General features: G+C 38.3%; 1 protein-coding gene across 4 annotated transcripts in view; it reads left to right on the top strand.

The window, feature by feature from the left end:
* The window catches only part of FMN1 (formin 1), a 490990-nt gene that overhangs the window by 140645 nt on the left and 333620 nt on the right, over positions 1-16725 (top strand). For 2 of the 4 annotated variants that reach the window (XM_027869856.1, XM_027869858.1), the window contains exon 3: positions 11797-11914. The exons of 1 other annotated variant lie outside the window; for it this stretch is intronic. In XM_027869856.1, coding sequence (XP_027725657.1) covers positions 11797-11914 — 118 coding nt within the window. Of the gene's footprint in view, positions 1-5526; positions 7408-11796; positions 11915-16725 lie in introns of those variants that run through there. One more of the 4 variants, XM_027869859.1, reaches the window with a different exon arrangement.

The raw sequence follows: 16725 nt of genomic DNA, 5'->3' as shown, positions 1-16725 counted from the left end.
TGAATTCAAATCTCAGTTCTGCAATTATCTGACTATGATACCTGAGAGAAATCAATTAATTTCTTTGGACCTTACTTCTTTTCATCTGCAAAGTTGAAAGAGTAGAGTTAAATGGCCAATAAGGTCCCCTCCAACTCTGGAATGCTGTGATTCTGACTTAGCTTTCTCAATTCCACTTACATGTGAAATTTCCCATTTAATCATTTGGGTAATTTGATAAATTTGGCATCACTCCTCAAATAAAAACAAACAAAAAACAACTTTTATCCTTCCTTTACACCATAATCCTACTGTTTCTTTATTATTTCCTAGGCCCTTACTTTTTTCCTCACCCATTCTCATCTCAAATAGTTAGTAGTCAGAGATTGCCCCCTCACTGACATCCTTCACATTTCTATTCCTTAGCATTCTTTACCCAGACTCTAATTTTACCCATTGTCTGAGGTATCTGGTTCTAGTAATAGTCAACTGAACCATAAGTGACTGACACCCTTTGGAAATTAGACCAATGAGCAATGTCAAAAGTAGGAGCTAAAATCACAGGAATCAGGTGCTATACCTCGGAGAAATTCAATCTACTTTGCCTCATTTTTTTTCTTCCCTTCTGGAGGTTGCTTTTATTGGAATTTCTCTCTACAAGGATATCCTTTTAGCTGAGTAATCAGTAACTAGTAAAAATCAGGAGAGCAGTAAAAAGATGAACAAAGTTCATTTTATAGTTTACATAGAACTTCAGTGGCCTAATGGCTTTGGAAAACTTTTTTTAAGGCCATTTTTACTTTTGGATGAGGCTAAAGGCCTTGTGGTACAATGGAAAAAAACTACTGGACTTAAAGAGATGGGTTTTTGTTCTGTCTCTGCCAATAGTTACATGATGTTGCACTATTCACTTGATGATTTGGAACCTTGGTTTCCTCATCTCTATAATAAAGGGGCTAGATTAGATGACCTGAAAGGCCCATATAAGTTCCAAAATCACATTTCCCTATACTCAGTGAGAGGAGAGAAACTAGCACTTAATCTTTGTTTCCCAGGAACAGATGATAGGGAAAACTTTACCTCTTGCTATGTTTACCATTTTGGTGACACAAACCATCTTCTTATCTGATAGAGGGAAACAAACCATCTTCTTATTTGTTAACTAACCTCATTGGGATAAAGAATACTTGACTACAACTTCAATCTGAATGTAGCTGGGATTATAGTGGGATGAAGAAAAACGGAAGAATTCCCCGGTCACCTAATTCAGAGAATGTATTTCAGATCCTGAGTAGTTGGGCAAGGATGGTTATTAAAACCTGTTTATAGAAACCTTTATGTAGGTCAAGTACTTCAATTTACTGTTTGTACCTTATTATGGCTTCCTAAAGTAAATCATTGTGAGGTCCACTGTACATAGGTAAAAACCATCAAGTATAAATGTTGTGTAAGTGTCTAGAGACCAGAACAAGTAGACTGAGATAGCCGGCTGAGAGCAGCCGACAGAAGGAATTGCAGTTATGTTTGGGTAGATCATCTTGACTACAAGCATCATGGGCATCCTGATCAAGTTTAGACGGTGTCTTTATAAGTGTTGGTGCTCAGTTAGTCTTTGTTAATTTATGGCTCACACATGTCAACATACTGAGATGGTCACTCTTTTTAGGCCCAATCCCACTCATTTACCCTAAATCTATGGGAATGTACTCCTTGTATGGCTATATTAGATGTCATACTTCGTGAAGGAAAGGGAAAAAAACCCCTCAAAAACTAGATGACTTCTTTATGCCCCCTGCTACACTAGGATTCTTTGACCTACTCAATTTTTTTTAATTATTGTATTTTTAATTTATGGATTAGAACAAGCATTTCCATAATATAATTTTTAAAAAAGATGATTGCCCATGAAAATACAAATCTATTATGTACAATTTGCTATAATCAAAGCCAATATTAATGGATCTTTTCTTGACTTTTAAAAAGAGATCTGCTAAATTTCCCTTTAAAATATTATCAGTGAAGAAGAATGACTATTCTTCAGTTTTCTGGGATTGACTGTGGGGGTCAAGAAACACGAATTCTGGTATTTGCTTTGTCATTAACTTGCTAACCTTGGGTAAGTTACCTAATTTCTCTGGGGCCTCAGTTTCTTCATCTGTAAAATGTGGCTCTTAGATGAGGTGACCTTTAAGGTCCGTTTCATTTCTAACATTCAGTGATGCTGGTTTTTGTCTTTGTATCTCCAGGGCCTACCTAGCATAGTGTCTTGAATATAATATGTCAAATTTACTAAGTATTTGTTCAGTTAAGTTCTGAATCTGCTTTTCCATTTCTGTAGCAAAACTCACCACAATGACACCGAGCTCCCTGCTCTGATGGTAAGAGATAGCTACCAGCACTTGAAGGGAGATTTCATGTTCTTGAAAACTTAGAGGCAGCATAGTATAGTGCGAAAAGTATTCCACAAGGAGGCAGGAAACCTAGACTCTATCTGTCACTATCACATGTTAGCTGTCTAACCTAAGGCTAGTTACTTAACCTCTCTGGACTTCAGTTCTTCATTTATAAAATGGGAATAAGAACACCTTACCTGCCTCGGATTGGACTAGATAATCTCTCTCTCTTGAGGCCTCTTTCATTTCTCAGTTCTAGGAATCTATGATTCTCCTTGCTTAAATTACACTGCCTATGGGCATCAGGATGAGATGAGAACATCTATTATTTTACTATATATAGTTCATAAAGACCCAGGTTGTTTGCTGTTGCCCCTTCCTTCTTGTGTCCTACTGTGTCTTTTTCTACAAATCAAAATATAGCAAGTTATTAGTAGATAGACTGTGTGGTACAGTGGGAAGAGGATTGGCACTGAAGTTAAAGGACCTTCATTCAAATCCTGACTACTTGGGTGACCTTAGGCAAGTCAACTCAATTTCCTTAGTCCTCATCTGTAAAGTAAGGGGTTTGTTCTAGATAGCCTTTGAAACAGACCCCTTCCACCTCTAAAGGAAGTATTCTTAACTTTGTTTTTTGTCCTATATCCCTTCGGGAGAATGGTGAATACTATGTAACCCTTCTCAAATAATGTTTTTTTTTTTAAATGCATAAAATACAATCTATTAGGTTACAAAGGAAATTAATTATATTGAAATATAGTTATCAAAATATATATGATATATGTGTAGCTGTGAGTGTGGACACACTCACACATACACACACACACACACACACACACACACACACATCCCTGTTAAGGATTCCTGCTCTAACAAACAAACAAACAAACAAATAAATAAGGGCAGCTAGGTTGCACAGTGGTTAGAGTTCTGGCCTTGAAGTCAGGAATATATGAATTCAAATTCAGTCTCAGTCACATGACATTTACTAACTGTGTGACCCCGGGCAAGTCACTTAACCCCAATTGCCTCACCAAAAAGCAAAAATAAATAAATAAATAAATCAAAAAAGGATCCCTGCTCTAGAGCCATGATCTTATAGATCAGAACCTGGACTAGATCTTCTCACTTAACCCATTGTGGGACATGTCTACCTCTTCCCACACTTAATCTAAATGTTTGTTTGTCTGCAAGGGTCTCAGATTTTATTTTTGAAGAGGATTTAGTTTACTAATTCCTACTTCCTTTTTTTGTCAGAAAAGTTGGAGCTTTGTAATAATAACCCTTAATGAGTAGTTCTGCTGAACAAGAAGCAAGCCTACTTTGAAACCCCAATGTCATGTCTGAGATTTTCTCTAGCATCTTGGTACTTGTCCAGCCTAGTCAATAAGCTGACATCCTTGAATTAGAAGACTAAATGTGGAAAGATAAATTTGTGGTGAAAAGGGGAACAAGAAATGTCTTTGATAAAGGGCAGTTTCCTGTGTCAGTGAAAAATAATGTAACTTATTTGTTCCCATATATGCACAAATGAGTATGCACATATATATTCAATCTGAATATATATGTATATACATGTGCCTCTTACAATCTGCATATATGTGTGTATGTGTATATATATATATATATATATACACACATATAAATTGTAAGCTTCTTGGGGGTAATGTCTAGAACATATATACATTTAAGTACATTTCCCCTGGTTATCTGAATGCCTCACACTTAATAAGTGAATTGTTCAACATGCATTTGCACCTTTAAATATACATATATTTATAGAGAATTGCTTTGGATCAAGTGCTTCATAATTATATATTATTTGTGCTTCACGGAAGCTGACTGAGGTAGATCATTGCACAAACTAGCTAAGGTAGGTCACTGAACATGTTGCCCATTGCACAGATGTGAAGATGAGCTCATTTGTGTTGTGTATCCCAGTTCTCAAAATCCAGAAACTGCAACCTGTTGTCTGTAAGTAGAGAACATAACTGAAAAGACCAGTGTGTACCCAACCTAGTCCTTTCCATACTGAGCACACAGTGCTTATCTTTTTGTGAGAGACTATAGCCTCTGTTTAAAGAACTTGTATTAACATTTTTGCCCCTTGAACTCACTTTTGACCCTTTTGCTCAGAGCAAACTGGACATACTCATGACTGATAACTACTGAACAAGTCTGGTGTGCCCCTACAGTGCTTAGCAGAAAAGTGCTTGCACATAGTAGGTGCTCTGTTTAGATTTATTGTTTGGCTTGGCTTAAGAAAACATGTCTAGAAATAATCCCAGAAGACAGCTTAGAAACTAGGCAACAGAGCTAGTGTTTTTATATGTCCTTAGTTTCCAGTCTCAGTAAGAGGTGTGATGGTAATGAGCTTGAGTTTGTGAATTTATTTGGTGACCTGACTTTGCCCACAGAGGCTAGTGTGAGCCTTGTAAGTCCATTGGACTTTGAGGAAATTTGTCCCCCTGGCAACAGGCCTTGTATCAGTTTGCCTAATGACAGGTTGCATTTTGTCTGAGGTAACTGGAACTTTTATTCAGTGTGATGTATTATACTAAAGGTGTCAGGGAGGGGTGTGAGCAGGGGGTTGCCCCTCTGCAGCCAGGATTTTCCTTGTGCAATTGAGAAGTTTCAGTTGCTGTGAAGAATCAGTCAGAATGTTACACATTCAAGGTGCATCTAAGGGCTGGCGGTTTACTCTGCTACTGGTATAACTTACAGACACTGGGCGTGGTGAATGTGCCTACTAAGTACCTGTTTGTAGAACACAGGCACAGCTAAAACACCAGTAATCTGAAACCAGTCGTGTTGGTTTTCTCCTTCACTGGCCCCAGCAGCTGAAATCTGCATTCCAGATGAAACCTGTGGGGAAACAGAAGAAAGCACAACTTTTGGGGGGGGGAAAGTGCAGCTTCAAGGGCAGTAATTTTATCCTTCAAGAAACCTTGAGGACTCTGGACATTTTGCGACTCTTCTGTTTCTCCGTCTCTCTTTGGTTTGAGTTTTGTGAATGCGCGGTGTGGGGTGGAGATGTTTTTGCCTGCTTTGGCCCGGCCCTCTGATTGTAATCAAAACTGAAAAGATGATATGCGAGCAGTTTTCTGAAGTTTTCTGCTGAATCTCATTTGAAACTCTCTTGGGCTACTCCTCCCGGAGAGCCAGACCGACGCTGTCAGCGCGGGCTGACCGCCCCAGCGTGTTCAGGGAACCTTAACTTTCTCAATAAGGAGGAAGTTGAATATAACCAGGAGAACGGCAGGAATTGGGGCGGAGCTCATCGGTGGAGTTCTGGGCTGAGATTACAGAGTCGCCGGCTGACTTTCTCTCCTACAAAAAGCCTTTTGTGCCGGGAATAAATACGGAAGTGGCCGAGGAGAAGCCTCTCTGGGTCGTATGTAGTAAAGGTGCAAAGACTCTCGGCTGTTTGGGGCTGTAAAATTTGACAAACGTTTTAAAGTTGACCCTAGTCACCTCAAAACTAAAACAGGAAGAAGGATACAGTGACCTAATGAGAGACCAAGATTGTTAACTGTGTCAATTGAGGAGACTGGTTGCTAGCCCTTGTTGGGTTCATTCTTGTAAGTTCAGAGCAGATGGTTGGGATAAACTGAGCTAGCAGGAGGACTGGCAGTCACTTGCATCAGGAACATATTTGAATGTTTTGAAAGACATGGAAGACGGGGACAGTTCTCTGAACGGCAGGGAGGGCCCCAGAAATGAGCATCCAACAGAAGATGGAATTGAAATAACCCAGTCTATCCTGAGTAAGTTTTCCATGAAATCCTTTTTTGGATTTACTTCTAAATTGGAATCCACTAAACCAGCAGAGGAGGATGCTGTGCTTAAAGCCTTCCAAAATTTGGGATCTGAGCCTCAGCTGCAGCTGGAAAGTAGTAACAAGGATCAGGAGGCCAAGGCCCAGTTTCCACCTGTTCTCCAGAATTGTAAAGGTAATGCAGATGTGGAACCTGAGCCAGAAAAGGAAGGATGCCCTGGGAAAGAACAAGATGGGAGGTTTCTTCTCAGGCAAGAGCCGCATCCATCCTCGGCTCTGAGTCCAAGCAGAGATGATGTTCTTCTTGTTCATGGGACCCTTGTTCATACCACCAGTGATTCAGAATCTGAGGGTGAAGGTTTGGAAGAGAAAGAGGGTAAAAATATTAGCAGTACAATGCCATTGTCTGAGCCATCTGTGGACCCAAAAGAAACACCTGGAGAATCTAGAAAAAATGAATCCATGAATGAGGTGGATGAAATGGACCTCAGTGTAGAAGTTTGCTCAGTGCCTCCATCTGAGTCAATGAGTGATTTGGAGCAAAGGGAAGATAGCCTGTCCACAGGGTCGGGCCCCAGACAAGACCATCCTGGGGAAGAAGATTCTCCCACCATAAGTTGGACAGTAGATAAGAGCTCATTTGCTGGGAACTCTGAAAATGCCTCTTCCAAAAAAGAAGCCTCAGGGGAGAAATCTTTCCAGCTCCCAGCCTTCTTCAGTGGGCTACGTGTGCTGAAGAAGGGGTCCACCACTGATGGAGGTGAGACAATAACTGAAATTAAACCAAAGGACAGTGACCTGGCTTTGCTTAAACTGACACAGCCTGTCCAAAAATCTCGAGCCCAACCAGGGACACTCTCTAGGAAGAGTGGGGAGAAAACACCTGACCTGAAAGCCACTCCCACTCTCTTAGAGCAGATCTCTCAGTTGCTAAACATTGATATACCCAAAACTGAACAAAAAGGAGAAGTATGTGAGCAGTCCAAGGAAGAAGAGATGGGTAGTGATACTGACCAAGAGAGTCAGTGCAAGACTGAAGTCCCATCTCAGAATGAAGAAGTTAAACCTAAGCCCCCAGAGACTGCCCTGGAGGCCTTTAAAGCCTTGTTTATTCGGCCCCCTAAAAAAGGGTCGACAGCTGACACTTCTGAGTTAGAAGCCATCAAGCGGAAGATGAGGCATGAGAAGGAGTCGCTAAGAGCTGTTTTTGAGAGATCCAAGTCAAGGTCTGGGGACAGCTCATCTGATTCCAGAAGCGTACGTAGAGTTGCATTTCTACTTTAGGGCTAAATGGAGGTGGTTGTCCTTTTTCTCCACAATTTTTTTCTGGGTGACTGTTAGGAGGGGATCTGCAAATGATGGTGAGAAATGAGGAATGTTAATTATTCTGCTAACTTCTATTTGAGTTTTATAGTGAACGTTACACTCCAAAACAAAAAAAAAAAATGAGTATCATAGGTACAAAAAGCAACCTAACCATGTGCTTTCAGTTCTTAGACATTCAGTCTCAGGTTTATAATTACCATGACTTTTGGTTATGCCCTTGTAACAACTCAGTCTCTGCTTTGGAATGGACTGTATTGGGGAAAATGAATAGAATTTCATTCACTCAACAAGCATTTGTTAAGAACGTTCTATGTGCCAAACACTGTGCTAATTTATTGCTTTTAAACCTTTGCAGTTAGGAATGACAGAACCAAAAGGGACTGGACATTGAGTTTGGGGCCCTGAGTTGCAGAATATGGTGTAGTGGAAAGAATCGTGGATTTAGAATCAGAAAGTCATGGGTTGTACTTCCACTTACTATCTCTGGGATTTTGGACAAGTCACATTCTCTTTGGTCTCAGTTTCTTTATGTCTCAAATGAAGGAATTACACCAGAACCTCTTAACTTCTTTTGGTCTATATTTATCATTGGCCCCCTGGGTGGTCTATTAAAACCTATAGCCAGAACCGTTTCTTTAAAAAACAAAATAGTTTTAAAATATATGAGATTACAAGGAAACAATTATATTGAAATAATTATCAGAATATTAAAGAGAAAAGTTCACTACCCCAGGCTAAGAACCCTTATTCTAGAGGGTTTCTAAATTCACTTCTAACCCTGACATGTGCTTCTCTGATACTCCTGAAAGGGATAATCAAATAGTTTCCCCTATTTGTAAGAAATTCATAAAGATGAAAGAATTCAGGGGAGAATGTTGGTAAAAATATAATACTTAGATCCAAGATACCTAAGATTGGTAGGCGGTATAGTGGATAGAGTACTTGTCCTGGCACGAGAAGGACCTGAGTTCAAATCCTACCTCAGACACTTACTAGCTCTATGAACTTGGGCAAGTCACTTAACTACTGCCTGCCTCAGTTTCCCCATCTGTAAAATGGGGAAAATAATATCACCTACCTCTTAAGATTGTTGGGAGGATCAAATGAGATAAAGTCTGTGAAATAATTAGCAGATAGTAGGTGCTTGATAAGTGCTTGTCTCCTTCTAATCTCAGCTTTGTGACTATCAACCTTTTTAATCACTTTACCTCTCTTCCTTCATCTAGGAAATAGAGAGGGTGACCCTGTGACCTTCTAAGATGCTTTCTAGCTCTATTATTCTGTGATATGAGCTGGCTTTTCATTCATTCTCTTCCTCACAAGTACCAGCTGCAAAAATTGAGCATGGCAGAGTATAGAAAGAGAACCATAGGCTTTCCTTTAGTAAGCATATTTAAAATTTTAAGGAAGACAACATGCAAAAATAAATTAATACTAGGGAAGAGACGAAAAGTAAAAAAAAAAAAACCAAAACAACAACAACAAAATAACCCCCAAAATTGGGATTTGGGAGTCCTGGGATCTATTTTGTTACTTTAAGTGGATAACTCTGGAAAGGCTGAATGAAATAGTTTCTCCATCTGAATGTTAGGGAATACTGGGGGGGGGAGGGAGAATAATAATTTTAGTTTCTTTAATATGAATAATGCTAGAATAAATGGGAAATGAAGCAAATTGATGTATCTGAACAGCATAAGTAAAAGAACCAGATTTATTCAGAGTATCTAGGTTTGAATCCTGGCTTACATGACAAATCACTTAACCTTTCAGTTTCTCAATTTCCTTAGTTGCAAAATGTGAGGGTTGGGATAGACCATCTCTAAGATTCCTTCTAAATCCTATGATTCCTTTATCATAAAACTAAAATAGTAATTTCCTAAAATTAACAAATATCTCTCCAATACATAAAATGAGATCTTATATAACACTAAAATTTTCTGTTGGAATATTTACTCATAGTGTTTTGACTTACCATTATAAATTTGGAGTTAAGGACATCGAAGGATATGGGTTTGAATTTCTGTTCTGTCACTTTACAATCCGTGTGTCTTTGGGCCTATCACTTAACCTCCCTAGGCCTCATTTTCCTCATTTATAAATTTATGCAGTTAGACTAGATGATCTTTGAGTCCTTCCCAGCCCTAAATCTATGATCCTATGATTTGTATACCTTGGAGAAAATAATTTCATGGAATAAGTGCAATAAGTATGAAGACACAATACTATGCCCACTGGGGAAACTGGTTGCTTTAGAAAATAATTTAGCTTTCGCTAGAAAACAATTTTAACTTGAAGGTCATTTTGCTCTTTTTTTCAAAGGCATATCAAGGAAATGAAAGAATTAGATATTGAGGAGGACCTGGAGAGCCATGGTTTGACCAGTAGTTATAGGAAAAGACTGTCCTCACACTTTTACAGAACCCCTGAAATTGCTTGGACACCCTACAAACTTTACTATCAATGTAAAAGTCGTGTCTTTAATTTCAAGTCTAATTAGTGGTTTTTTATAACTCTAGGACCAAGTATATATGAAGAGGAAACAGGCAAATTTTCATAAATATGGATATAGGAACTAGGCTTGTAATTTCATATGTGTATATATATATTCCCTGTCCTATAGGGAATCCCCAGGTGAGAATACTCTCTCCAACCTTGCAGGTTGTTAACTTCTCAACAACATGTTTAGAGCATTGAAATTTCAAGTGACCTGATCAGGGTCACACAGCCAGTATGTGTCAGGTGGAACTTGAACCCAGGTCTTCCTGACTTTGAGGCCAGCTCCCTAGCCACTATGCCATGTTGCTTCTATTTCATAGGCATATTTAGTTGTATTATATCTTAAATGTGTATGTCTGTGTGGTGTCTGAATATATAGTATTCCTAGTTTCTGTAATAATAACTTCAATCCAACAAACATTTATTAAATAACAACTATGTTCAAGACATGGTGATAAGTGTTCGTAATTCAAAGATGAACAATAGGGGTAAGGGAGTATGGGTAAGGATAAGACCTACATACAAATAAGTATGATACAAGGTAGAAGGTGATACAGGCAAAGGAGGCATTCCCAGCTACCAAATAAAACATAGCTTTCATTTTTAAACCATTTATTGAACAGACACTTGTTAAACACTTGCTAAAATGCAAGGTCCTTTGATAAGCATTTGGTATACAGAGGAGAATAAAACTGGTAAAAATGTGTCCAGAGTAAGACAACCATGATAGTAATAGGAACTCTCAACTATGTCACTGTAGTGCCCATTAAAGGAATCAGAAATGTTTAACCTGGGCAAGAGAAACCATAGGGGCTAAGGGGGTAGGCATATCATAGCTGCCTCTAACAGCTATCATGTGAAAGTTGGAAAAGGCTTGCTCTGTAGAACCTCAGAGCGAAGAACATTAGAACCGAAGAGTGGAAGTTAGAAGGAAGTAGATTGTGGATCAATAGGAGGAATAGTTGTTTCCCCCCCACCCCACTAGATTATCCAAAAATCGAATGGATTGCCTCATGAGCTAGTAACTTCATTATTACTGAAGGTATTCAAGTAGCTACAAGATAACAAGTTACTATGGACATTCTTTTCTTTTTTTAAATTCATATAAATGAGTTTACTTCTGAGGTCTCTTCATATTTATTCTCTCATTCTCTTTTATGAGAGTTCTAACCAGAAAGATAAAAGAACTATGTAGAGGTAACCTTTAAAAATTCTTTTTCTGCAAAAGAAAATTGGATAGGATTTAGAGCTAGAAGAAGTTCTTGAATCTGGGTTTGATGAATTTGTGTTCTGAAAAAAAATTTTTGATAACTCTATTTCATTTACAAACAATTTCCTTTTTGTAATCTTATATATTTAAGAGCATTATTCTCAGAAGGGGACTATAAGCTCGATCAGGTTGCTAAAAGGGTCACTGAAACAAACAAAAAAATTAAAACTCTGCTTTAGAGCATTTAATTTCACTCCCTTAAGGCTCTCTACACAATAAGAAACAGAATTGAGATCTGAACCTGGTTTCTCCTAGCATATATTTAGTTCTCTTAAAATTGATCTTACTTATTAACTCACTATAACATATTAAACTAATATGATGCTAAGATTTAGACTGCTTTTGTTTTTACCACAACTGATCATTTTAAATCACTGGAATAGAACCACATTGGTAACAAAATACACTCTTCATTGTGTGGATTAAATGAGATAAAGATAGAGATAACTGGCATCATTAAATTTTAGCAGCCAAAAGAATGGATTGATACTGGCCACCTTCTATTCAACTTTCTTCCTCACCCCGCCTTCTTGCCCTCTTTTTCTTTAAAATAGGCTGACCAGAGTCCCACTGAGCAGGATGATAGAACTCCTGGACGACTCCAGGCTGTGTGGCCACCTCCAAAGACAAAAGATGAAGAAGAAAAAGTGGGATTGAAGTACACAGAAGCAGGTAAAATGAAAGGGGAGTGGTGCCCATGGTGCCACAAATCTGTCATGACAACTGAGGATTTTGTTTTGTTTTTAATGCTGTCAAATGGATCTAGTCTTCACTGGATTTTTGCATTTTATTGTCATATTATGCCTTTGCTTCTGAGGATTCCCTATTGCAGTGACCCTCAAACAATCTGTTGTTAGTAAGTCTGTTCTAGAAGATGGAGAATAAATGCAGTGAAATGACCTGAGCTCTCTCTGTGTGGAATGCTCTGCTGTTGTGTCTTGGGATTGCCTAGAGTGTATAAATTACAAATTGCTTGGGAAGATGAGAGTTGGCTCTCATGCAGCAATTTAGAGGGATCAAGTAGGATTGCTTTCTTTTGTGGGTGATGAGGAGAGTATGCTTTAGGGCATTGATTCTCTAGAGTTGTGTAATCTGATGTGCTGAGTAACTAAGGCTGGAGGGAAGTTGGGCCAAGTGAATGTACAGATGCTTTATCAGTTGTTCCTTCTCCTTTGTTGTGCAATGCATTATTTATTCCAAGGCGAGTTCTAAATCTGCTTGATTTACTGGGAAACTTCCCAGCAGCTTTGCCGTGCTCTATAAGAGAAGAGAAGTCTGGGTAAATGGACCCTTTGAGTAGAGCTTACAAATGGAGACTTCCAGATAACAGAAGTGTAGAAACACAAAATAGCTACATTGTATATGTATATGTATAATACATGTTTATAATGAAACCTGTTAAGGGTTGGGATGTGAATGGACTCATATCTGAAGATTGTCTATTTGCAGAACATTTTTGTGATTGTAGCTATGATTTTATTAGATTTATGTACACATCCATAACTTAGCACAAGGTCATGACGGTTTTGGTTCAGGAAACTAAGATCTGGGGAACATTCATTCTCCCTGAGGCAACAACCATCTTCCCATATCTCATTTTGTGGTCTTATGGAAGCAACTGACCTCAGGGTCTCATTGCCATGGTGTGTCTTGTGTGTACAAGGGCTTGACTTGACTTTGGATTATAAACTGCCCCCTACCTAAAACATCTCTTGCAATGGTAGTAGGACTATTTTATGCCCCCACCCACCACACTGAATTGCCCCAGGCAATCATTTCATCTAGTTATGTTTCTGTTTATATATGTATTTTTTCTTTAATCACAAGTGGCCATGGTAAGTAGATAGAATTTGGGAAGTTACATAATTTGATGATTTTGCACAATGAATTGTCTTTCATTGATTTTCTAAAAGGGTTGAGGCTTGTCATGTCACTCTTTAAAAACTTAGACTCAAACAACCCCATAAATTTTGCCTGAGTATTTTTGAATGACTAACATCTTGATAGGACTTTTGAGATTTATTTCACAAACATTTCCTCAGGTTTGATTACTAGAATTAGAATCTCTGTAGCTACGTCTAAAGCTAATCAGCTATGTTTTGCTACTTGAATCCTTTTATGGCAAATTTGGAAAATGAAATGTAGCTATCTTAGCAAAATTTTAACTGTCTTACTTAGCAATACTATTATTATCACATTGTTTTTCTCTAGATCAGTCATGGTTTGGATGTTTGGAAAACATACTATAATGAGGTTTAGTGAAATGACAGAATTCTGTTAGCTGACATTGATGACCTTAGTCTATGACCTTTCTTTACTCAGTTTTCCTGAAGGTAAAATGGTTACTTTCTGTTAAAGTACTTAGCAAGGAGATTAAAGGGAACATATTCCTGTAGTTTGTTTCTTGATTTCTCTCCCTACTACCCAAATCTTCACTAGTTTTTTCTAGTCTTGTTTCACGTGCCTGAGGAAAATTCTAACTAGATATTCTTGGCTTAGACCATGGTAATAATGTTGCCTTTTTTGCCTGAAGCCTAGACTTTGTAGATACTAGGTTCCTTTGACTTGAGACCAAGTGGCTTGGCCTCTGGTCACTCAACTGTACATTTGTTTGTTGCTTATTAACGTGACCTCACCTTACTCTACCCCTTGTTTTCTCTTAGTCTAAGTCTCTCTGAGCTGATGGATATAAGGTGTCTTTCTACTTTTTACTTTCTACTCATCTGAATTATGGCTTAAGCAGGCTTGGGGTTTTTACCCTATGAAAGTAGATCCTGTGTTCCCAAATGGATCTGTGATCTCATGGGTTCTGGTATTCCCTCCAGTGATGCAGATTGAAACCCATCCATTTTTGTCCAGTGTATGTAACTCGACCATCTTTTCCCCAAAATTCCTCTACAGGAGATCCACAGCATAGGTACCAGTGTTAAACTCTGGCTCTTGCCATGTGAGCAACTCACTTTCTTTTCTTGTCATACAATTCCTTTATGACCTCCTTACTCCTAGTATATAGATTTCCTCATTGGTTCTATGTTAAAGCCTGTTCAGACTATCTTGAGCCTCTCCATTCCTTTTTGTGGTATTTTTCAGTCCTTCAGATACAGCCATGTTTCATGACTCACTGTCTATAGCAACATTGTTAGTATTGAGCAGATGGGCCTTTACTTTTTTTTTTTTAGGAAGATGCTCTTTACTATATGGTTTTATAATATCTAAAAAGATTTATAGGTCATATGACAATGAAACCGCCATATCCTCACTGAAATGAGTTGAAGCATAGAATACTAGAAGATGGATTTGGAGCCAGAGAATCTGGGTTAGAATCTTAGATCTGTACCACTTTTGTTAACTTAGACAAGTCATCATCAGTCAGCTAATCAATTTCCTCATCTGTTTAAAAAAAAAATGAATAGGCCCATGAAGATCCTTTCAGATAATTGGGTAGAGGCAGTTTACCAGAGGAGGTCAATCAGACTATTATTTGAAAGCCTATTATTTTGTACATTTTTGCTGGACATTTAATAAAATGCAACCCTTACCCTAAAAAATCTTATAACCTACTTTAGGAGATTAAAAAGCTGTTTGGTTTTTTTTTTTTTGTTGTTCCTATAATACTAGTCTTGAGTAAATTATTCTTTCCTTCTGCTTGTCTTTGAACTCATCCACTCTTGAAAGAATATAATTTTAGCACATAATTTTTAATGTATTCTGCAAATCTAGATCCCTGGATCTATGTACTTGGGGTGGGGGGGGGCAAAGAGAAACATAGGAAACCTCTCTCTACTCTTGAGTCCAGTCAAGTTCCGCAGGAACATGCTATGCTCTTTTCTTATTTGTCTGTACTCTGGGCCAGTCCCAGGTAAATCTGAGAACTAGACAGTTACTTCGGAGGCAGCAAAGTGGTATAGCAGATAGAGTGCTAGACCTGAAGTTGGGAAGTTCTGAGTTCAAATCCAGTATTATTAGCTGTGTGACCTTAGGCACATCACTTAACCTCTCTTTGCTTCAGTTTCCTCAACTGTGGAATGGGGATAATAATAACACTAAACTTCCAGGGTTGTTGTGAAGATCAAATGACATAATATTTGAAAGTTCTTAGCATGATGCCTGACACATAGTAGATACTTAATAAATGTTTGCTTCCTTCCTCCCTTCTTCTTAGCAGTCATTTTCCTATTTTAAGCAGTTCCTTCCCTGTTGACATCTAGAGGGGGCAACCTGATATCTTAGGCCTGCCCAGCCACAGCTGGCTTCCTAATGGTTTGTTGTTGCCTTAATCTCCCATATTGGAAATCCAGTTGCCCAAGAAGCTCTTCATCTTATACTGAGAGTGGGTGAATGCATGTACAATGAGAGGGTCTGACTAGATGACCTTTAGGTCCCTTCTAACTCTTTAAAAAAAACCTTTTTTTCCAATTACATGATACATTCATTTTTTAAAATTTTGAGTTCCAATTCTCTCCCTTCCTCCCTCTCAACTCCACTCATTGAGAAGGCAAGCAATTTGATATAGGTTATACATATGTCATCTTACAAAACATATGTCCATATCAGTCACATTGTAAGAAAAAAAGTAAAAGAAAGTTTAAAAATTTAAAAAAAAATTTATTATTAATTTATTTATTTTTAGTTTTCAATATTCACTTCCACAAGATTTTGAGTTCCAAATTTTCTCCCCATCTCATCCCTCCCTCCACCCCAAGATGGCATGCATTCTGAATACCCCTTCCCCTAATCTGCCCTCCCTTCTATATCTCCCCCACCTTCTCTTATCCCCTTCCCTTCAATTTTCCTGTAGGGCAGGATAGATTTCTATATCCCATTGCCTGTATATCTTATTTCTCAGTTGCATGTGAAAACAATTTTTTAAACATGTGTTTTTAAAACTTTGGGTTTCAAATTTTGTCCTTCCTCCCTCCCCACCCACTCTCATTGAGAAGAGAAGCAACTCAATACAGGTTATATATGTGTAGTCATGCAAAACACTTCCATAGTAGTCATGTTGTGAAAAGCTAAGTGTATTTCCCTTCATCCCATCCCATCCCCTGTTTATTCTGTTCTCTCTTTTGATCTTGTCCCTCCTCAGAAGTGTTTGCTTCTGATTATCCCCTCCCCCAATCTGCCCTCCCTTCTATCATATCCCTCCTATTATTCCCTTCCCCCCTATTTTCCTGTAGGGTAAGATAGATTTCCATACCCAATTGAGTGTGTATGTTATTCCTTCCTTAAGCCAAATCCAATGAAAATAAGATTTACTCATTCTCTCTCACCTTCCCCCACTTCCCCTCCACTGTAACAGCTTTTTCTTGTCTGTTTTATGTGAGATAATTTACCCCATTCTACGTCTGCCTTTCTCCTTCTCCCAGTATAATCCTCTCTCACCCCTTAATTTTATTTTTTAGATATCACCCTTTCATCTTCAACTCACCTTGTGCCATCTATCTATCTATCTATCTATCTATCTATCTATCTATCTATCTATC

This window comes from Vombatus ursinus, unplaced genomic scaffold (genome assembly GCF_900497805.2).
Source record: "Vombatus ursinus unplaced genomic scaffold, bare-nosed wombat genome assembly UNPS02014794.1, whole genome shotgun sequence".
NCBI classification, from domain to species: Eukaryota; Metazoa; Chordata; class Mammalia; order Diprotodontia; family Vombatidae; genus Vombatus; species Vombatus ursinus.
This window is presented reverse-complemented; position numbering and strand designations above follow the sequence as displayed.